Here is a 24856-nt window from a genome sequence, read left to right as displayed (position 1 = left end):
AAGTTCCCAGTGATTTTTGTCACTCCAATTGGCATTATGAAATAGCCAAAAAGCTGTGGTAGGTTTAAACATGGAGGTAATGTTTAAAAAGTAAAAGCTGTAAGGGATTTTTGTCACTCCAATTGGCATTATGGAATAGGCCAAAAGGTGTAGCGGGTTTAAGTCAAAGTATCAAGTGATTTTTTTTCCCCTTAAGATCTTTGTCACTCCAATTGGCATTATGGTCTATTGCAATAACATTTAAAATTTGCAATTAAAAGACCAGCTGATTAAAATTTTTGACTACTGGTTATATGTTTTGATACCTGACCTATGTTGTGTTATTCTCATATTTTCATTTCTCAAACATATTGTTTACCACAAATATTACAATATATAAGATAATGGAGAAGATGAATTTCCTTATTTCTATAATTTATGAGAAAGACAATAAAAGTTACCCATCTACCGACAGTTAACTTCAATATAGATGAAATTCCTTATTTCTCTAATTTATGAGAGGGACAATAAAAGTTATCTATCTACCTTCAACAACTTCAATATAGAGTTTAATTTAATAAATGGACAGTAATTTAGTCATTGTGGAAGTAAAGGAAATAATTAATAAACAGATATCTCAACCCAATCGTAACACTATCCATTAGAATTATTAATCAAAGTACCAAATAAGTTTTAGAGTGTAATTATATTGTTGTTTGTTGTTTATATTAATCTTGCACTCTGTTTTGCAATGTCTTATTAAATATTTTTGTTATTTTTTTTTTTATTAATGTAATTCAATTCTTAATATGTAAATATTTCATTCATCAATTTAATTATACAGTATATTTTTAAGTCAATGCATTTTTAACAACTTGCTCTCAATTCTTGCTGCAAATGCATAATTTTATGTATGACTTTTTAATGTGAATAAATAAACCAGAATATAAATTCTGGTTTGTTAATATTCCAGAATATATAATTCTTTCACATATTTTACCCCATGATAATGATAATAGTAAGTAATTGTAGATTGTAAAGTGAACAATGCTCTGTTGATTATCCCAATTTTATGAGAATCTGGTGCTATTCTTTTCAAATTTTTACTTCTGACAATTATATTTGTACATTGTAAGTTTATTATACACCAAATGGACTTCCAACATGTTATGATGGACCAATAAAATTTCTTATCTTATGTTATGTGAATAGGAAGCGTGTGTTAAAACTTACATAGACTTTAACCGTTGGACATATTCATGTTCTTCTGCATAGGTTTCTATGGCCGCCTCTGATGCTAACTGCTTTGCAGTCTTGATGTCTTTGCGTACAGTCCGTCTCCTATCAATATTACCTGAATAATGCCCTTGAACTATTGAAATAAAATATACACTAATAATTAAACAAGTGAAATTATTATTATTATTATTATTATTATTATTATTACTGTTTGACCTTGGGTCATTCCATACCAACTCAACTAATTTCCAGAAAGTTTCCACAGTGTTCATCTTGGATTTTGCTGAAAATTTAATCAAGTACACTTTGAGGGGTATTAAGTCCCAAAGATTCATTGAAAAATTCCCAAGCGTTCCGAAGTTACGGTACTTTTTAGACTCGCGAAGAGCAGTGATATCTTGTTAGTGTTTTTGAAAAGAAATTTCATTTTTGGACATACTAGAAAGCTGAAAATTGCTACTCTGGCTCAGTTTTGCCCATACTCTCTTATTCTGGCATCAGAATCAAGCTCTGAATCAGCCTCACCATTGCTTTATTCCATTGCAAATTTCTGCTGATATCAAGGGCTGAACAGTCTAGTGATGGTGAGATAGTCGCTGATGGTGAGATAACTGAGGATGGGCTACAGCCTAGGAAATATGTTGCCTATCTTTGGGGAGGGGGGAAAATTGCCTATCCAAATAATGTTTTTTTGATCTGCAATTCCTAATATTTTATTGACTTATTTAATCTTTCTTTATACTGTAGGCAGTTTCAGTACTATAGTACAGTGACGAGAAAAATATACAGAAGAAATAAAACAAAGAATCAAATAAAATAAAATTTTAAAATATTATTTTTAATGATTTTGGAATGAAAAAGTTGACATCTCTTCAAAATTAATTTTTAATTTGTGTGGTAGTTCATTCCAGCTATTGGATGATCAATATAAAAAAGTTCTTTTCCCTGTCCAATATTATACATTGGAAGAACCAGGTTGTTATGGGTTTGGCTATGTGTGCCTTTATAATATTGTGGTCTGAAAGCACATTTTGGGCCTTACTTCTGTAGTAGATTGATCTTGCCACTGAAAGCAAATCGCAAAGCTGCAGTGGAGTTGAATAGCTTGGTGGTTAAGATGCTTGCCTTCCAATCCCAGGGTCCTGGGCCTTACTAAGCCATAAAAAATTCTCCCTGTGAACCATACCAGGACCATAATCAAGACTATAGTCAGCCCCTTTGTGTGGAGCCATCCCAGATGTCAGGTTCCTTTTCAAACATGTCATTTACTGTACATATTGATGCACCAGAAATGCAGGGACAAGTGCATTTTTTACAGAATATCTCCACCAGACACTAAAGAAATTACCAAATTATTTACTTGCATGTAAAGTTAAAGGTTGTCATATGTATATTTAATACTAATAGTAATACTATGATAACGATTTACTATTGCTATTAACATATTTAATGTTGGCTTATCTTATTTAGCGTATATTTTATTCATTTCTTTTATGTTTCTGGCTTAAAAGTTTATTGTATTTGCTTGTAAGCTCACTGGGTTGCCCTCTTGGATTTATATCAGTCTGTTTTTACACCAAAATAAATAAATAAATAAATACATAAAATATATAAATAAATATGTCAAATAAAGTTTACCGAGTTTAAGATTGAATCTGCGTTAGTGATTAGAATCGTGAGGTTTTATAATCAGGGAACAGTGAAATTTAACCCTGGAAATAATTCATAGTGATTTTTTTTTAATTATTATTATTTATTAGAATTTTGCAATGCTTAAATAACTAGATCTTTCTCAATTTTTTATGAACATTTTGAACTCTGATAGTAATCAATTTTATTCAAAGTTCTGTCTCCAATGATCACACAAGCATTTCTTGTCAAATTAAACTGTAGTTTAGGATATACATGGGGGTTGGGGGTTGAAACCGGAAGTTGCCAACATAGAAAATACACCATTTTTGCATTGGGAGTTTATATTAAAAGGGTTGAGTTGAGATAAAAATAATTCTACCATATATGGCCAAAAAACATATCTTTCAGTTGTGTAAGTTGAATTTCCATTGTTAACTCTCTACGTAGATATTTGACCCCTCAAGTTTAGGGTACGGGAGTCAATTATTGAGCTGCGGCCATTTTTGAATTGTCTTAAATCTGTGATAGTTATATCCCAAATAACTAATCGCCATTAAAACATTTGGTCTCAGCCAGAAGTTGACCATACAACCTAAGGTAAAAATCATAAAATAATTAATTTTACCCAAATAAAACTGATTTTGAGATGCTCATAACTTCTTAATGCCTATTCAGAGCTTGATTCTAATGCCAGAATCAGAAAGTATGGTCAATACTGAACCAGAGTAGCAATTTTCAGCTTTCTAGTTGTCCAGAAATGAAAATATTGCCTTTCAAGTTTCAAGGGTGTGTCTTCAAAATTTAAAATTTCCGTTTGTTGTTTTGTTTTTAATGGTTTCTCCACACACAACATAAATAGTACAATGTATTCAAACTTAACTAACATTACAAAAGTAGATAAGAAAAAAAAATGTATATATATATACATATACATACAATACACACATACATATACATACATATATATATATACATATACACATACATATACACATACATATACATACATATATACTGTAAATTAGATATTAACTAAATAAATGTGCGGATGGAGGCCAAAATAAGTTTATACAAACTTTAGGTTATGGCCACCAGTTAAAATTGAATAAATAAAATTGAACTTTTAATGACAAACTAATGATTATATATTTTTAATCACCAAAACTTTGGAATGCTTGGGAATTTTTCAATGAAACTTTAGGATTTTTCATAATACCCCAAAAGTATATTTGTTTAAAATTTCAGCAAAATCCAAGACGGTTGGCCCTGGTTGAGTTGGTATGGAATGACTCCATTCATGTTCTTCTGCATAGGCTTCTATTGCTGCCTCTAATGCTAACTGCTTTGCAGTCTTTATGTCTATGCGTACAGCCCGTCTCCTATCAACATTACCTGAATAATACCCCTGAACTATTAAAATAAAATATCAACTAATAATTGAAGAAGTGAAGTTACTCATTTGGAATTTAAGTATTATTGTGGAAATCAATAAATATGGAAACACTATTTATGGCTGCCAAAATCAGATTTGCCTACAGTATAATAGATAATAATTTGAAAAAACCGAAAGGTCCACTGATTATTCTCGGATAAGATAGTATAATAAATACTCCAAGAATAGAAATGCACGCCATCGTGTCGGGATTCAACATTTCAACATCATGTCACTATCAGGAATTAGTATGTATTACTATCACAATAATTTGATGTTATTTTTTTTCCTCTCAAAAAAGCATGATTGTATTGAGAGCGTGTACAAAAGTCCTTGTAGCTAAAAGGCTCCTAATTATCCATAAACATGAAAGAAAAAATGAATATAAAATACAAAATTAATAAAACTTCAATAAAAAGGTGAATGATTTGTATTCATAATTAATTTTGTTATTAGCACTTGCAAATGGAAGATTAAATTCCTTTTGTATTTACGAGAAAAACAATAAAAGTTACCACCTACAGTTATAGGGGAAGTGCGGGGATTAGACAAGTGGCCATATATTGCTTATTTAACCTTTCCTGAGTTTGGGAAAAATACTCAAAAAATTCAAAATGTTGAGATGTAACAATAATTATAGAAACAAAACATGATATGATGAGACAGGAAAAAAAGGTGAAAACAAGGCTGATCACTTTTTTCAGTAGCTTGGTAGCATTTTCTAACCAACTCATTATTATTCATGAGCAGTCTGTCAATTTTGGCGAGCAGCTGATTGAAGAATCATCATCCCGAGGATGATTGAGCAACTAGCCTAGACAATAGTAGTGTGAAGTCGTGAGTTTTTGTGATCGTTTACGTACACAGTAATAGAGAGAGCGTTAATTCTATTGAATTAATAAACGTATATCAGTCCGATGACTTGTTTGTTTATAATTAGGCCTATGCTTAGGATTAACACAGTCAGTGTCTACCCAGCAGCAGTAGTGCACTCAGTCCGGGACACTGCTCCAGTCCCGCAGGTGAGTTCGCACGCAGCCTTATCCAGCTGACGGTAACGTTAGTAGGTTTCTACTACTATCCTAGCCTAGACTTGTCATGCCATGGCTTGTTATGCCATGACTTGTTTGTTTATAATTAGGCCTAAGCCTAGGATTAACACAGTCAGTGTCTACCCAGCAGCAGTAGTGCACTCAGTCCGGGACACTGCTCCAGTCCCGCAGGTGAGTTCGCACGCAGCCTTATCCAGCTGACGGTAACGTTAGTAGGTTTCTACTATTATCCTAGCCTAGACTTGTCATGCCATGGCGACTTCGTCACATTTTCCCAGTGAATTTTTTTTTCATATATAGACCTAGGCCCCTAGGCTTACTAATATTATACTATATAGGCCTCATCTTATGAAAAACTGTCTAGGCTAGGCCTAAATGTCTAAAAACTGCACTGTAAAAGGTGATGTGCTATAACACTACAGTATATCATCATGAAACAAATATATTGGCAGTTTTATTAAGAAACAACAATAATACATTACACACTAGGAGACAGGAAGGCTTCAATCAAGTAATTAAAAAAACAAGTTTTGTTTAACTGAAAATATTGTCAATTGATGAATGTCTTTTCAGATTAGTACATACAGTATCTCAGTATGGTATGTGATTGATAAAGCAGCAAATGCCAATGTTTGATAAAATTTTTGATTTTTAAAAATGCATTATTGTAACTACTGTATATTTATTCCTCAATAGGAGCAAATGACAGGCTCGAATGGATTTGATGCTAACAGTTTCATCTGTGTGGACATGTCTAAGCCATGGTTAGCAGAAGGTGGCGATGCTCAGAGCTCTGCAGCAATTGGTTGAGGCCAAAATATTTCAAAAGAATTGAATTAAAATGATTTATCTAGTGATTTTTTCTCTGAAGATATACTGAAATGCCACACACTTTTTTTTACGCATCTGGTTTATATTGCATGCCAAATTTATAATAAATAAATAAATACTGTACAGTATCAGTTATTACTGTACCTGTTTTACTTGCAAAATATCTTTAATATTAGTAAATGGTATTATGAAGTGCTCTACTTTCTTCTTCTAAAACAGTGTAATCCCATTCAATAGTAATCCTTTTGAAGCAAATGTGACCCAGAATTATAAAACAAATTCTGAGGATTAATTTTGAAATATGTAATGTGCGAAGTTGATAATACAGTATTAAAATGTCGCTCAATATATATACAGGATCAACTATTTTAATGTATGGCTTTGTACAGTCTTGTGTAAAGTTATTCTATGAATCTGCTTACTGTATTTTTTAATGCCTGGATTATGCGTATGTCTGTCTGCATGCTGATCAATTTGGTATTTGAAGAGAAAGCTTCAATTTTTTTGTTGTACACCATTTTGAAATATATAGTTGAACTTGCCTATCCAAAATGCCATTGAGAAATTGTTTGACCTTAAAATTTGACTTGCACATACGGTAATGGAAAATTCAACGATCGACTTAGAAATTATTAGAGTACTGTATATTATTCGTCGTCTTAGGCAATTTTAACTGCACTGCTTTATTTATCATGTCTGATTGTCTTGTATTATTTACCATAGCCAAGATTTCTTCTTTCATGATGATATTCAACATCCATATTTTTGGTGCTTAACTTGGTTATAGATTATTGTTGTACATACAGTAAATTCAAGACTACTGGTGTTACTAAATAAATATTTTGAAACACAATTTATCATCCTTGTACATGGCAAATAATTTATTACAAGTGTATTTTCTCACAGTTAATATAAAATTGTTTTACTGTACACAGAATAAAGCAACATTGAAGCAGTCAGGTATTACAATGTATATCACTGCAATTAACACACTCTATTATCAAAATATTAAATATATGGATTTATAGTTAGTTTATACCAATGTAAAAAATAGGGAAGAACAAGTTACATTTATTTACTGTACACAAAATTCTAATTCATACTGTATTAGCTTCAAATTATAAAATATGAGACGAGAGTGGGGAAGATACAAAAAACATTGTACTGTACTTAACAACAAAATGTTCTTGAAATCAATTTTGCAGGCCTATCTGCATCAATAGCAACAATTTCAATTACAGACTAGGTCTGGAATGTGACACACAATTGACTGGTCCAGATATACAAAAGCTCTAGGCCAATGCTGATAAAATTTCCTTTCATGAGTGATGAGATTGTCAAAAAAACAGATCACAGATGTCGCATGAATTTTCAAGAATGAATCCTTTACAAAGATTTGTTGCATTAATGAGGATGGACTTATCAGGTATCTTCCATAACAATTTATAAGTAATTCTTTCAACACATCATCATCATCATCTATAGCATCAAAAAACCCAGGGCAGTCTTCACAGTTTCTGGGAACTTGTCCCTAATCGATCACACAGTGCAAGATGGGATGACCCTTCTGTCAGATTTCTTTAGCCTACCAAATGAAAGCCATCGATATCCAACATGTCAACATTTCCTGTAAGAAGAGACGTACAATAAAAAGTTTGAACAGACTAGTTTAAAAAAATCAGAGTGACTATTATTAGACCATTCAAAAATAATTAGTATTGATATTACAATATCTTTATAAGGAATTAATCATTATAGCACTAATCATCAATGATAAATTTTGTTGAAAATATATATATTTTAATTAACCATCACTGTGAAAAGCCCATATTCAAATGCATTGCAAAGTGGTGTAACATAGCCACAACCTAAACAATTATTTTGAATAGAAATAATTATTTCATTAATATAATACTTTTTTTAATATAAAAATATAAATTAGTTTAAAAATTACAGATGAAGACAATTACAATGTATGTATAATAGACTATTTTCCACGACGAATAAACTGGCATTTTAGTATTACTGTAGTAGTAGTAGTAGGTCCTAGATAGTTCCATGGATATAATAATAAACAGGTAAATTAATGTACTTTATTTAAAATAGTGTTGTTTGTTTGTCTAATGTTTGAAGTATTATTATTATCTTTCGTATGACTAGGCCTAAACTAGGGGCCTAGGCCTAGGTCGCGCCAGGCAGTAGAGTAGTATTCTGTATTCTCTACATACATACGGTAGGCCTACTGCACTTAATGCTAGGTTATGCCTACACAGGTAAGACAAGTTCGGTAACAAACCTATTTAACGCCACTTATAAGATCACCACTTCCAAGACTTCCTTATCCAAACCAGCAAACATATCTTTTTGAAAGATTCATTCTTCAAAAATGCCTTCGACTTATTATATTATTATTATTAAATATTTTCGCCAGTCCTAATTTTTCAATTTTCCGCTCGCGACGACCATTCTCATCAGTTGGCTGTGTTGTTACCAGCTCGTTATGGTTGAGTGAATCAGCTGACTCCCTGTCTAGCGCAAATTTCCGAAATAAAAACTGGGGCAAACTGTTATTTTACACAAAATTGAGACATTTTCATAAGTGAAAACCCATATAAATGAAAAGAACGGCCAAATTTACATTGAATTATCTGAAGTTTGACACGATTTTTTATGGGGTTACCAAATGCAAACCTTTGAAAGTCTGTACATTTTAGGAAATTCCCTATCTTTTAACACTAGCTCAAAATCCTGTAGCACCAGTTTTTTTTTTTTGGGACCCAGTTTACAAGCCTCGTTTTCAAATACCGCGCTCCAAAATCGAGTGCCGTCACTGTCATTGTGGCCGCTCATCCCTCTATTTTAAATTAAAAATTAATCATTTCATCCCCGCACCCCCCCCCCCTTTAACTTCAATATAGAGTTTAATTTAATAAATTCAATTGGACAGTAATTTAATAATTGTGGAAGTATAATTAACAAATATATTTCTCAATTCAATCGTAACACTATCCATTAGAATTCTTAATCAAAGTAGTACCAAGTAAATTTTAGTGCCTAATTATAATTTTGTTCATCAAAAACAAATGGATATGTACCAAAAAAAAATTATTATCAAATATTTGGTTTTAGCTTAGTTTAATTAAGTTCAAATGATTGGTTTGATGATTATCAATGAATGTTATTATTACAATTGTTATTGTAATTGGAATCATGTACGTAACATGTATACATGAGAAGCACACACACAAGACGAGTGACTATTTTTTTTTTCAGTCACCAAAGGAGGGTGGCTAGCCACCTATTCACCCCACCCCTTTATTTACGTGGTGAATCAAATCATGATAAATAAGCCTAAGCTACTGATAGTTAACTACAGTAAAAATGAAATAATTTCAAATTTGTTCCATATTTTCAATAGGCTGAATGTGCAAGCTATGTTTTAATTTTTTATATTTTTTATGTTAATAACTTTGTATAACTAATTTAATATTTCAATTATAATTGCATCTATGGATATATCTTAGGCTTAATATTATAATGTAATGCTTTAGTCACTTTCGTTTTTCTATGTCATTTATATTATTTGTATTATCTAAGTACAGGTAGTCATTAATTGGAGGTATACACCTATTCGGTGACAGTGGTTTAGGCTCCTTTGTGCTTTCTGGCAGTTAATGACTATGGTCTATTTAATGTACATCTCAATGTTATGTTCGTTTTATTTTTTTTGATTTGTATTATATTTTGTATATTGTATCTTTTGCCTGAATAAATAATAATAACGTTGTTGTGGCATCGCATGTCAGGGATCAAGGTCTGTCTGATGGTTGGGGGAATTCCACCTGGCCCTGCTGGCACCACCACTATTTCCCAAGGAATTTTAAAGTTGAATTTTTAAGTGATCTAACTTCATTTTCTCATACCACTATATAAAAATTAGATTTACAGATTTATAATAAATATTTTACTTTACAAAAAAACAAAGCAAAATACTGTACTGCAACAAAAAGAAATGGCTACAGGGAAAATTACAGTACACAAGACTGGATGAAAGGTAACTCTGGAGGTTAGATTTGAAAGAAGAGATAGAGAAAGCAGAACAAACAATCGTTGGAAAAGAATGTAGGTACTGTAAGGAGCATTAGGCTTAGGAATAAGATCACCTTTTTTTAGTGATTTTCTTGTGGTATTACAGCTATTGGCAGTAAACAGTTACAAGATGGATCTTGCTAATCCGATAATCATAATTACTATGATAATAATTACTATGATACCAGAACTAAACCAATATTAACACTACCAAAACCAAAAACTGACTATAAAAAAAAAGCTTATCATATAGAGGTGCAAAGATTTGGAATGAACTAAATGACGATCTAAAAAATTGCAAAAACATTTCCTTATTTAAAAAACATATTATGGCAATTTTGTAAAGAATTTGTATTTTTTTTTTTTTTTAATGAAACTATTATTGTATTTTCTCTGCTAGTGTAAACTTTCTATTTTATCAAATTCAGTAGTTAGTAGTATTAGTTATTCAATTAGTTATTAGTGATAAGCATAAGTGAATATCAAAAACAGTAGTTAAGTTTGTGTACTATATTTAATTTTAATTTTACAAAGTGTTGAAGTTATTATTTTTGTATACTGTAAAATTTGTGCCTTATACACGGCCTTGCAGAAAAACAACTGCTAGTTGAACCAAGTTTCCGTGTTGAAATAAAGCTTATTATTATAATCAACCACTGATAGAACCATTTCTATCCTGATTTTCAGTGAAAACACACCTATACAGTGTCAACAATGCCTGGTACATTATTGGTAATCATTCATGCATTTAATAATATGACCATGCATTTCACCACTCTGTCTGATAACCTCATGGAAACAAAAACACACACACCTAGTTTAGCTGAATACGGGTATGTTCACACAACGGCGTAAGACTGGCGTAGCTTGGCTTGTTTCTCAATACAGTGAGCTTGGGTCACAAATGTGGAGCATACAATTTTTATCATAAATAAAAAAAAGCAAATTATAATTTTTTCTTCCTTCCATTATTCAACCTTAGGTATGTGTTAACATTAAATACACTTAAATCTAATATTTTATATAGTTAAAGAGATACAACTAGTTATATTCTCAAAGATTTCCAGTCCGTAACAAGAAATACTGTGTCATAAGTGTCAAATTTTATAACTCATAACATATTTCTTATACTTCACTTACATTCTTCTTCCTGTAGTGTGTGAGCAAGAACACCATCTTCCAAAACTCCAAACTTTTGACAAACTGAAAAAAATAATAATTGAAATCATTAACTTCAATTTAGTAGAAACTTTGATATCAAATGTCTCGGCATGACTCTCTGTACTGTATGTCTGTTATTTTCATTTAAAACAAAAACAAAAACACACAAGACTCTATATACTCCTACTACTGTTGATCATAACCTCTTATAAAATTAGGGATTTTAGAACAGACTTTTTTTATCCATTTTGTTGTGAGTACCCATGCATATTACGTAACCACTGACATTTATAAATTTTCCTTATTGAAAATACACACATGAAAGTGCTTTAAATACTTGCTTTTAAATTAAGAACATTCAAAACCAAAGTATTAATAAAATTCTAAAGTTCCTTCATCCCTAATTCAAAAATAAATATGCCCATTGTCCAATCTTACCATGTCAAAAAACAGATACTGTATGCCAATGCATAGTTCCCTAAACAGTCATGGTCATGGTAATAAATGGCTTCAAATGTGTAAACACACAAACACCAGATCAGCAAATGAACTCAAATGAAAGTGAAAGTGATAAGAAGATGAACTAATGAAGGATAGGAATTACTGACGTCATCAGTAAAATGAAACTCTACACACATACATGATACAACTCTATAATGGAATTCTACCAACAGCAGTAAAACTGGATTGCACATTGTACCCATGAAGATAATAATGATCCTTGTAATAAGACTCTTACCTTAGTGTCAAAACTAAAGCCATAGGAAGACCAACTAATTCCATTCTTCAGAGAGCCATCAACACAACTTGAAAGAGTAGAGTTCATTAGGAAATATTTGATGTGAATTTGAGATTAGCATGTGTAATCATTAGGGACAGTGTTCTCTGATCAGGGAGATGAACGGCCCTATCCATCGATGAAGTTTGGGATCCATTTGACCTGGAGGGATCGCACTGGTCAGGGTTCCAATCTGGCGTTACAAGTTCTAGATTCTCTAGCTATAATAATAGTACTGCAGTATATAAAATTTCACTTAAAAATAATGATGGTTTCTCTCAGTATACTGTATTCTAGGTCCATGCGTCGCACTAAGAAAATTAATCACATTCAATTTGGCTCAGATTCTGTTCATACCGTTTCATCAGCACACAATCTTGACATTACAATTGATGACGAGCTCAATATGTCATCTCACTTTAATAGAATCTGTAAGGCTGCTAACCTTGCTCTCAGAAAAATAGGTCAAGTTCGCAAGTACCTTGACAGAGCATCTACTGAAAAGCTCATCCACGCATTTGAAAAGCTCATCCACGCATTTGTTCGCTCGCGCCTCGACTGTAACAGTCTTTCATATGGCTTACCATACTGCGAGATTGCCAAACTGCAGCAAGTTCAACATACCACAGCAAAGATCATCAATCTGACAAGAAATTGACACAGCATAAACCAGTGCTAAAAGTCTGTAATTTCTGCCCTGAAACCTTGACATAGAAATTCTGGGATGGTGTTCAGCGGGGGATACTGTAGTTTAATGCTAGTTAAGTGTAGGACTTACAAATTTAAAAATACTGTTGTTAAAATTCCAGCCCCGAAATCTAGACTCAGAAATACTGGGATGGTGTCCAGTTTTTTACCACAATTATTTGAAAGTGATTTTTAATTGTCCTATTTTGTAATCCCGACCCGGAAACCTTGACTCAGAAATACCGGGTTGGTGCCCGACGGGGGGATAGTTTTAAGCCTTGACTCAGAAATACCGGGTTGGTGTCCGACGGGGGGATAGTTTTAAGACTTAAGCTGGACACTCACTGCTCCCAACAATTGTCAGTTATATGAAGAACGCAACAGATCGTTTTTAATGACGATCCAATTAGATTGCCACCGACAACCAGCAGACAGAGTTGTGTTGTCTAGTGCTCACAGTTAGCAGATTTGTATTCGTTGTGCGATGGTCATATGATTGCCGTACAACGCAGTGAGTGCCAGGCTGTATATCAAGCACTTAGTTTTAGAGGGATCTTTGATCTGTCAGGAGCTAATACAGTTTTATTATTATTAATTATAATTATACTAACAGCATACTACTATCTGACTCCGTTATTTGCATGATAGTGAAAATTTTACCTTTCAAAGTCTTCATTTTTCCAAGTTTTCGTTTTTTTGAGTGAGGAAAACGAAGACTCTGAAAGGTAACATTTTCAGTATTATTATTATACTGTTTAATATGTCATCTGAGGTCAATGATGGCAAAGGTCTTCAACATGAGGACAGCTACCATTGACAAGGAAAGTACCGTAAGGAACTGCTATTGTTGTTGGCCCTAAATTAATGCTTTTAGACCACAATATTAGGGATTGACAATCAGGTCCAACTTCGAATATCTGTACAGGGGCGGATCCAAAGATGTCCAAAAGGGCAGACCAAAAGGTGGATGAAAGTAGGCCGATCGAGATAACACCACCCTAGGGGGTCCAGTGGCATGCCCGAAAATAGCCTCTAAGACATTTTGGGCAATAACTTTTTTTTTTCTTTTTCTTCCTTTTTTTTTTTACAGTAGTAAAGTAACCAAAAGAAAAGACAAAGAAGGGAAAATGGAAAAAAAAATAAAACAGTGAACAAGGTTTACAAGAACAAGAGGACATACATCAAAAGGAAACCAAGAAGAAAGAAAAGACAAGGGGAAAGAAGAGCAAAGGATACATTGTAACCCTTCAAACCCGCAGGTTTGTTTCCTGAAGGGCCCCATTTTTTAAAGATTATCAGAGGAGGGCAGAATAAAAAATAAATAAAATTTTGTTTTCTTACAGTATTGAGCAGTTTTGCCAAAATTATCCAGACGGAGGGGAAAATAAAAATAAAATTTTATTGGTAAATGTAAAATAGGATGGTTAAATGCTTCAAATTTATATAATTAGAAAGAAATACACGTCTTATCTTTGGAGATCTGAAGGCAGGGAGGGCGTACTAAAAAAGTAAGAAAAAAATTTTTTCTGAAATGTGTGGTGGGTGTGCTAATTGGCCAAAAATAAAATTGTATTTTTATTCGAAATCAATTGCAGTCTGCGGGTTCACTGGTATAAAAAGTCTTGCCTTAAATTACATGTACCTGTACAGGATAACAGCTGTGAAATTGTAAACAAACAAGACAAGATGAAGATTTTCGGGCCACTTTTTCTTAGCTTTCTCAATAATTTATCAGTAATCCAACAAGTATGAGTTGTTTAGTAACAATGTACAGTAGACTTTTGCACATTTTTCAAATTGTACAAGCTCTTTCTTGCACAATTTGCAGACTCTGCAAGGATTTCTTTGCACAATTTGAAGATTCAGCACAGTTTGCAAACTAAGGCAGGGGTAGCTTGTGCACATTTTAATAAATTTCCACTTTTTGATAGTCAATTTATTCTTCTGTTGATGGGTTGCTTGACCAGTGTGACAGGCTTTAATCATCAGAAAGTAGAATCATCAGGGCATGTGTGAGTGGGTTGTGGGGAGAGATGGGAAGGTGGTGGGAGGGTAGGTAATGGGGTGGAAATGCATTTGGTGAGGGGGGTATGGATGGTTATTTTTGCCGGTCTTATTTTTTAGGGGGTCTAATTTTTTTTCCCCAATTTTTGATTTTTGTAAATTTATAAACTTTTAATACCGGGATAGCATTGACAATGACTTACAGTACAATTTTTTGTACAATGAAGTATTTAATCTTCTAGTAAAATGCATAGGCTAGGCCTATTGCAGCACATGGCTGAATTGCATGAATTAATAAAAGTTAAAACGGAAATAACAGCATTCAAAAATTTTTTTAAATCGAATACTGTAGGTCTTTGAAAGAAAAATTTTAAAAACAAAGGTAAAATCATTCATAAACTTAATCTTTATTTTCTCTTTGTCAACTTTAATTTATGTTTAATTTCATTTAATTTCTTAATAATTCTAGCCTAGAGGATAGAGAGGGAGGTACTGTAGCCTATGAAATAGCTGCCCACTAGCATGCAGCAGCATGATATTAAAACGAAAATACACATGCCAACTGGTACACAAATTTTGGCTAACTCGTACATTTCGCCATCACCGAGAGGCTGAGCTCCGCCAACAATGCATGAATTTCGTCACCTTGGCTCAGGAAACCAACTCATTTGCATACGGAATTCGTGTGCTGTGTGAGAATATTTTCCCGTGCTAAAGTGATCAGTGAAATAATGTGCTTTTCGAGACAGATACCGTTTGTGAATAAAAGGATTAGTTATCCAAAACAAGGTAAAGAGTTTTTCTTTGCTAATGAATTAAATATCACTCGTACCAAACCTAGAGGATGTCGTGCAGGCAAAAATAAACGAAGGTCAATACCTGTTAGGATTACAACACGAAAGACAGCGAGGCACAATTTTACTAGTAACAGGCAATCAACACATGTTGAAGTAAAAATCCAGCTTTTCTTCCTAAAGTTGTTGCCACTAACGCATGTTCAATTCTGAACAAATTTGATGAACTGGATCTGCTTCTTAATAATTACAATATTGACATAGCTGTTAACGGAATCGTGGATAACCCCACAAACGGCACCTGAATTGTTTTTAATGTTAACTCTTTTAACTCATTCAAAAGGTGTAGACAGCACAAACTTAATATAATCTATGTTAAGGATAACATTAAGGCCGAAGTTATGAAAGACATCGTCGTTCCAGCTGACTTGGAAGTCTTATGGATTATGTTGTCTCATTAGAAATTTCCACAAGCTGTCCCGTACTTGATCGTAGCAGCTGTATATATACCACTAGACTCGCCAATCCGTGATTTGTATATTGATCATCTTACAGGTACAGTAATAACAACATCAGTTAATAAATTTAAATTTCACTTTTTATGATAATGGCTGAAAGGAAACCTTGCACAGTTTGCATACTGCACAACATCCAGAAAATCAAAATGCGCAATAAGTAACACAATAATGCGCACAACAACATAGCTAACAGCACATAGAAATGACTTTTAGGTTATCATCCCACATAAAAAATTTGGGAAATAATGATGCATGAATGAAAAAAAAAAAAATTTTTGACTGGAAATACATTTTCTTAAAAAAACAATAAAATTAAACCAGTTTTATTTATACAATATTTATAATATTCTTGCCAAATAGAAAGAGTTCCTCCCTCATTTAGGCTAGTCCTATAAAGAAAAAGCAATTCTATTTTTTCCGATTAAAAAAAAATTTTTAAAAACCCTGCCCGCCCTCATCACTTTTTAAAAAAAAAGAGAGAATCTAATAATTTTTTTTCTATGTGCCCTAAAGATCCTGATGGAAAAGTTTTTTCTGGAATTCAGACCAAGGCCTATTTTATTATGGGACTAGACCTAGGCCTATGCGTCGTAGGCCCCTACCCTACAGTAGGCCTAGTAAATTTCTGTGGTATTTTTGTCTATTTCTGTACGTACTAAAACTATAAAATTAAATCATCTGTACGCCCATATGGCATAATTTAAATGGGAACCAGTGGATTCGAGCGGATGCCATTTCGAGCGAATGCTACTTCGAGTGAATTCCAGTGCAAGTGGAATTTATTCGAGCGGATGCTAGTTCGAGCGGAAAAAGATCCACTTGTGCGAGTTAGAATCCACTTGTGCGAGAAGAATTACTTTCCTATTTTAAGCTAAGGGCAAATAGAAAAATTCGGGAAATAAAAAAAGAAATTTTTTTTGCCGCATCAATTATTTTAACAGTAAAAATAACAATGCAAATTTGTGACTTCAAATATATTTTCTTTAAAAAACTATAAAATTAAACCACTTTTTATACAATATTTACTATTACTAGCCAAATATAGTCTCTCCCTTATCAATAAAAACAGAAGCGAAATAATCTATTGTTCCTTCCCTCAATGATTTTATTTTTAAAAAGAGTGATAATCTAATCATTTTTTCTATGTGTCCTAACAATTTGCATTCGTCCGAGGCTCAAGCTTTGCCTGGAAGCCAGGGAAAAAGCTTGCTGCTGTATATAAGCTGTGCTTTCTTAACAAAGGGGAGTCAATTTGAGTCGAGTATCTGAGTATAGTAGAAATAAAAGTCCTTGATGTTTTGGATACCATTGTGTACTATATTTATATTCGTGTCAAGGATACAACAGCCTTGGCCTAACTACGGAAGTTCCGTAGGCTAGTACTTCTTGAGAAGTCTGCTAACTCTGGTCCTACTAAATACCACACAGACCAAACAGGACCACACGGGACAGCACGCCACCATGCGGAACCACACGTATTAAAAATATTATAAAAATATTACCACACGAGAGTAGAAACTGCTTAATAATCAATAGAAACCAACTTTTAAAACAATAATTGTCCAAATTCCGTTAAAAATCGGTTCAGGGGCGGATTTAGAGGGGGGGGCTAAACAGGCTTTAGACCCCCCTAAAATTTCATAGCCATTTCTTTTTAACTGCTTTTTGAAGGTCCAAATTAAAATATTGTTTAGTGTTTTCTTCACACACATCAAATTTATGGGCTAAACATTTTATAGCAGTTGTTTTTCAGTGATAAAATAAAAATGAAATAATAATAATAATAATAATAATAAAGTAAGAACTTATATAGCGCCATTTAAAAAACCGAAGTAATTATCAGTTATTACGTTTTTTAACCGATCAGCAGACAAAAAACGTAGCTAAAAAAGCTGCTTTTGCCTTGCCTTCCTGCTCAAATCTCGAAGCAAAGGCCATTGTGTAGCGGTCTCAACGTTGTATAATATACTAAACTTTTCGTGTCGCGCGGGTTTGTTCTTGTCTAGTCTTTCCTTGATTGCTTGCGGTCAGAGGTATTTGAATGTTGGTAAATAAACTAATAATAAACTAAAATTTTCGTGTCGAGCGAGTCGTTCTTGTCTAGTCTTGTCTTGATTGCTTGTGGTCAGAGGCAGGTATTTAAACGTTTGTATGATACACTAAACATTTCGTGTCGAGACAGTTGTTCCAGTTTAGTTTTTTTTTTTTATTGCTTGTCGTCGGATACTACTACTACATTTAAAACATATTTTCAGGGGAATTCTTTTGTTGTCTTATTATAATAATGATTTACTATAAATATTGTTTAACATTTATGAAAATAAATGTTGTTATGAATGAATCAATAATTATTCAAATCCACTATACACTTTACAACAACTAGGCATCAGTTATTATTTTTAATGGTGTCTACCACATATTTCTTCTTCAATTATATACAGATACTAAATACAGAAAATGTCCTCAAAATTTTAAGGGTGGTGCACAAAATTCTAATGTTTGGATACAAACAATTTCTATTTTAGATAGCAAGTGACACGCTAAGTCTGTTTATTGACCTTGTATTTGCATTAATATTTTTTTGAAGCGTGGTTCCAATATTTTATTATGGCGTATAATTTGCCTTTTTAATGTTTTTATTAATATTATGTTGTTTCTGTGAGTATCCTACGTGAAAAGATATTTTCATGTACAAAAATAATCTTGTGTTTTTGGTTAGTAACGTTACATGACCCCTAAAGGATGTCAAAGTTCAAACTTTGTAGCCTGAATCTATTTTCAAAACATAATTTTGGGTAACAAATGTGTGAAAGGGTATAACTCAATAAATAAATGATAAAATTGCATGGATAAAGCAATCCTTAATCCATACTTGGGCTAGTTAAAAATTTTCATGATTTACATTGAAAATTTTAAATTAACATGTGACATAAATATGAGATTTTACCATATACTGAAAATGCATCCTGATTATTGTGTTTTCCATAAGTGCTGGTATGTTTTTAGTCATACAAAACCAAAATAATTGAGAAAAAAATAAATTTTAATTTTTAGGTCATGTCCACCTAATTATGGAATTGCCCATACTCGCCTGGTTTTGCCCGTCGTGTCTCGGTAAGTAATGCGTTGACATTGATGTGTCAGCAGAAACACATTCAACCATGACCTTACCTCAAGATATAATGTACTACTACATGAACGGTGATGAACTTATTCTAAATTTAAACAAAATGAGTACAGTATTTCGGGCACATAAAAAATTATTAGATATCACTCTTTTTTTTTTTAAATTGATGTAGGAGGGCGTTTTTTTTTTTAATAGGTATAATAAATTATTTCGCTTTTGTTTTTATCGATGAGGGAGGGACTGTTTATATTTGGCCTGTAGCCGGCCTATAATAGTAAATATTGTATAAACAGGTTTAATATTAGTTTTTTAAAGAAAATGTATTTAAAGTTACAAAATTGCATTTTTATTGTATGCTGTTGAAATATTAAGTGATGCGGAAAATTTTTTTTTTTTTATTCCCGCATCAATATTTCCCCGAATTTTTATGTTGGCGGGAGTGATAATCTAATAATTTTTTCTATTTGCCTTTAAATTGTATTATATCTGTATTAATGTATATGCACCGGTGCTCGGAAGTATGATCATGTCACTCCTTTACTTCGTGATCTTCATTGGCTGCCAATCAGGCAACGTGTTGCATTTAAATTACTTGTTTTGACCTTTAAAGCTCTCCATCTGAATGAACCTTCATATTTACGTTCAATGATTTTCCGATATACTCCATCTCGCTGTCTCCGATCATCCTCTCAAATCCTTCTTTCTGTCTCCAAATGCCGTACCAAAACCTACAGTCAATGTTCTTTTACTTTTGCTTCTGCCTATTTCTGGAACCAACTTCCAAATTACAATTACAAATAAACTTCTTCCAACTCTATTTGCAACTTTAAGTCACAGCCAAAGACCTATTTGTTTTCTGGTGGCTTTTCACATGCGTTGCGCCTTTGATCTTGTTTGGAATTGGCACCATATAAATTCGAGATATTATTATTATTATTATTATTATTATTGTTAGATCTAACAACAACTTAAATAGAAAAAATGTATATATACATTTATTCTATTTTTCTATTTCTTTCAATGCTCAATGGTTTTTTGTTTTTTTTCAGTTTACATCAATGGAATAAAGATGATTAATATAATATACAGTATATTAGAAGTGAATAATACAGAATTGTCAAAGTAAAAAATAAGTTTCCATTAACAGAGTAAGACAATTATAAAAACTTTAAAAAAAAACAAACATTTTCATATTTCATCAAATATATACTCACTTCATTATTATTATTATTATTATTATTATTATTATTATTATTATTATTATTATTAATACTGTAGGTGGTTACTATGCCCTGAGCTAATGTCAGCCTAAATTTTACCATGTACAGTATATTTTATAAGTAATCTCTGCTAATTAGCATACATCAGCTCTGTACAGCTATATAAACTATTTGTTATTCCATAAAAAAAATATGCCTTACTTTTGGTGCTAATTAATGTGTCAAGTATGCAAGAAATCAGTTTATAGAAGGTTAATTGCAGGGACAACTGAGATATTAGTTAAGTTTAGTACTGAACTAAAATCGATGAATATTGCATTACAAAAAACATATTGGTCTATACCGTTACTGACTTGGAACGTTTAACCCTACGATGTTGTCCAGGTTTACATTATTATGCTCTTTGAGGTGATTGGAAAAAGAAGAAGTTATTGTTCTTATGGTGTGGTGCATAATTACCAACCGTCTCGCATCGCGCAAGACAGTCCCGCATTTCAAGGCGATTGTGGTGGAAACACGCATTTTAGCACAAGTTGCATGATAACAAATTATCAGGAATTCAGGATGCATTTAAAATTAGAAAACATTAGTTTTAATAAAAATAACTTGATTAGACAGTAGTCCTATTTACGTGAACTTACGTGTTACTAAAAATTGTCAGTACACGTAGGCCTCTGCCTATTCATTTTGTGTTTGTTTAAATAAATAAATAAATTTGTGGAAATAGTTTGGGTGCTCAAATTTAAAATGTACATTGAAACTAAAATTGTACGTGGCTTCAATAACTGTTTTTGTAACATATCGCAATTTCAACACTCCCTGAAATCGTTTTTAAACAGGTTAAAAATGCTCAGATCATCGGAGTGCCAGGGGCCCTCACCCTCTGAACACACCGGGTTCTGCCTCTCTCCCCCAACCTCCAGACAACTGGTGTCATGCATTTCAAATCTCTCAGTTGGTAATTATGGTGGTGCGGCATTCATAAAATCATTGAAGATCTTCTTTATCATCAGTATGCTTATCATCGTTGCTTCATTGTGGTGTTGCTGATTGCTGACTTTTAGGCATATTTTTAGTTAAGACTAATCACAAGTGACAGAAAACAAGAGCTGATGTCTTTCGGGAAATGAAAAATATATTTCTTTCTTCTCGAAAATTTTAATCGTCCCTACCACCTTCTTTATTGTGATATCTTGCATAGTTTGGGCATATCTTGATAACAGTAATGGTTTATGTAGTACAGGGTTGATGTATTAAAACAATAAACTATAAATACGGTACTGTACCGTTAGCCCTACAAATTTATGATAATAAAATGAGCAGTCCTGAACTGAGTAGATATTTGATGAAAGATGTTATAAATACCGTACTCGCGCAAATAAGAGCCCCGTTTGAATAAGCACCCCTCTCGAATAACCGCCCCTCCTAACGTGAAAATTTCCTTAAGTGCCCCATTTGAATAAGCGCCCCCTCATAAGATTTTTTTTTTTTTTAGCAAGTCAATAATCAAATCAATCCTTGGACTGTGGTTGTTGGCATGATTTGAGCTGTAGAGTGGAAACACATTCTCTCTTCAGTCAATATCAAAATAAGGAAATTTCTCTTGGACAGAGCTCCGATCCCTGGACAGACAGTATATTTCCAACTTTAATCTTTTTACATATTTGTCTATGTCTAGTCCTACTCCTCTTTTTCTTTTTTCTACCTTAAGGACATTCTCATCCAAGTTTTCAAGAAAAATACAATGATCCTGCCATCCTGCTAATCTCAATCGGCCAATGGCCAACAAGCTAACCACTACCCATCACTAATTGCATCTGCTATTTTGCTGTTATGTAAATGTTCACGCATTCTTGTTATGAGCCATGTTCTCTGGACGATTATCTTTTCTAACCACCATTCGTAATGTCTTTATATAATCTTTTTTTCATTCAAAAAGTGCCACTTGTATTTTTAATTATTAGAATAATTTCCCATTAAAGAACCCCTCGATTTTCATCTATTTCCATAAGTGCCCCCTCAATTTCCACTGTTTTCATAAGCGCCCCGTTTAAATAAGCGCCCTGTTTGAATAAGCGCCCCTCAGAAAGTGCAAAAAATATTTTAAGTGCCCGGGCGCTTATTCGCGCAAGTACGGTAAGTGTATTAAATAAAAATGTATTATAAATAAGTGTCATTCCGTGTCAAATCAACCAGAGGTCCCAGGTTGACTGATGAAACTCCATAAAAATGATCCACTACAGTAAGTGAAAAATCAACATACACAAAAGATTAGCCCTACTGGATATGTAGTTTCTGAGATATTGACACCCCCAAAAAAGGGGCGTGGCTCTTCAAGATGCGCAAACACAATTTCCTCCAACTTTGGGAGCTTATATTCTCGGGATTGGTAGCTTTATCAAGGTCAAACTTGGTATTCTAACTTATGTTCCACCATATTACACTAATATGGCATCAGATTAACTGTTATCCCTTCTCTTTTAAAGTTATCTGGATTCAAAATAGCCACTTTGTTTAACGATGCAATTTTTTTGTGATTTTCGAGGTCACCCTGTGTCCATATGAGTGGGTGTATAAATCTTATATTACAGATATTATCTATGGGTAGTTGTCTCTAGACACAAGCAAGCACAGGCTGATTTACTTTTTGAGTTGCGGCTACCTGAACAATGGTCCAGACACATATTTTAACATAATCGGAAATAACGAAAAATTGCTAAGAGTTGGGTTGTTCCATGCCATCGGTCATAGATTTTTTGCACACTGACAGATATTCATGTGAATTGAAAAACCTGAAATTTTGAGACTCCAATTCCTGTTAATTTTCCCGTAGCAGCAGTTTGTCATAAAGGGGTGTGTGCACAAAATAGTGCGCTGCAAACTGAACTTGAATTTTTCATATCCAAATATCTTCAGAAGTTCAACGCCGTAACTTAAAAAGAAAAACATTTTTTAATCTGCAAATTTTTAGGAATCATAACCCACACCCAGTAGTACTTATATATATATATAGTTATAAACTTAACTAAGCTCATTTGCCCCAGATATAGCCCTCCAAAAATGCAAAAAGTTGGTCCAGACAGGTTTTTGTCCCATTTTTAGACATTGCTATTCCACAATGGTACATGCTACAACTTTTCTGATTGCAGATTTGGAATCAGTAGTAAAAGATGACCTACACCACAAAATCCGAAGGTTACTTCCAAAGATATTAGCATACAAAAATCAAAGTTAATTTCACAGTGCACTAATTTGTGCCACGCCCCCTTTTACATCAAAGTACCGCTACGGGAAAACAAACAAGAATTGGAGTATAAAAATTTCAGGTTTTTCAATTCACATGAATAACTGTCAGTATAAAAAATTTTTTAAATCTATGATCCCATGGCATGGAATGATCCAACTCTTAAAAACTTTTGTTATTTCCGATTATGTTAAAATATAGTGTAGTTTTCAACATAGTATCTAACCCTGAAGGAGCTGAGTACCAAAGCTAAAATTTGGTGTATAAGTAGATCTAATACATCTGGTTAACTGGTGTAAATTTCAGAAAAGATTTTAACTGTCCACATGACGAACCGTTAATGGGAAACATAGGCTTTTTTCACTTTTTTAGGGATGGTCCCAACTTTGAATGGATGCCAATCCATTTTAATTCATTTGATCAGCCTGTACTTGCTTGTGACTAGAGACAACTACCCATAGATAATATATCTGTAATATAAGATGTATACACTCACTCATATGGACACATGGTGACATCAAAAATCACCAAAAAAAATTGCATTGTTAAACAAAGTGGCTATTTTGAGTGTAGATAACTTTAAAAGAGAATGGATAACAGTTAATCTGATGCCATATTTGTGTAATATGGTGGAATATAAGTTAGAATACCAAGTTTGACCTTGATAGCACCAATCTCGAGTTATAAGCTTCCAAAATTCAAGGAAATTGCGTTTGTGCATCTTGAAGAACCACGCCCCTTTTTTGAGGAGTCAATATCTTAGAAATTACAAAACCTATAACACTAATTTTTTTTAAGTGTTGGTTTTTCACATAGTGGATCATTTTTATGGCGTTTCATCATAATCTGAGAGGGTCATACTGGAACCTTTTTTGAAATCTGGTTGATTTGACACGGAATGACCCATAAATATATTTTTAAATTTTTAATCGATTTGTTTATATTTTACTCATATCCTAATGGAATCTAATTCTTGACTTCGGATAAATTGATCCTGAATCTATTTATATAATATAGTTTACATCAATAGTAAATACAATCTCCTAGTACTCAATTGTTATATAATGAA

The 24856-nt window shown here is 32.9% G+C and overlaps 1 protein-coding gene across 4 annotated transcripts in view; it reads right to left on the bottom strand.

Annotated features, from left to right (window-relative positions):
- LOC117101080 (coiled-coil domain-containing protein 50-like) overlaps positions 1–24856 on the bottom strand; it is a 65341-nt gene that overhangs the window by 34596 nt on the left and 5889 nt on the right. For all 4 annotated transcript variants that reach the window (XM_033240947.1, XM_033240946.1, XM_033240948.1 and 1 more), the window contains exons 2-3: positions 11395–11457; positions 1213–1351 (exon numbers count right to left, since the gene is read on the bottom strand). In XM_033240947.1, the coding sequence (XP_033096838.1) occupies positions 1213–1351; positions 11395–11457 (202 nt within the window). The remainder of the gene's footprint in view (positions 1–1212; positions 1352–11394; positions 11458–24856) is intronic.

This window comes from Anneissia japonica, unplaced genomic scaffold (assembly GCF_011630105.1).
Source record: "Anneissia japonica isolate Jap-2015-1 unplaced genomic scaffold, ASM1163010v1 scaffold1201_len176657_cov207, whole genome shotgun sequence".
Taxonomy (NCBI): domain Eukaryota; kingdom Metazoa; phylum Echinodermata; class Crinoidea; order Comatulida; family Comatulidae; genus Anneissia; species Anneissia japonica.
The sequence above is the reverse complement of the archived record's forward strand: the minus strand, read 5'-3'. Positions and strand labels throughout refer to the sequence as shown.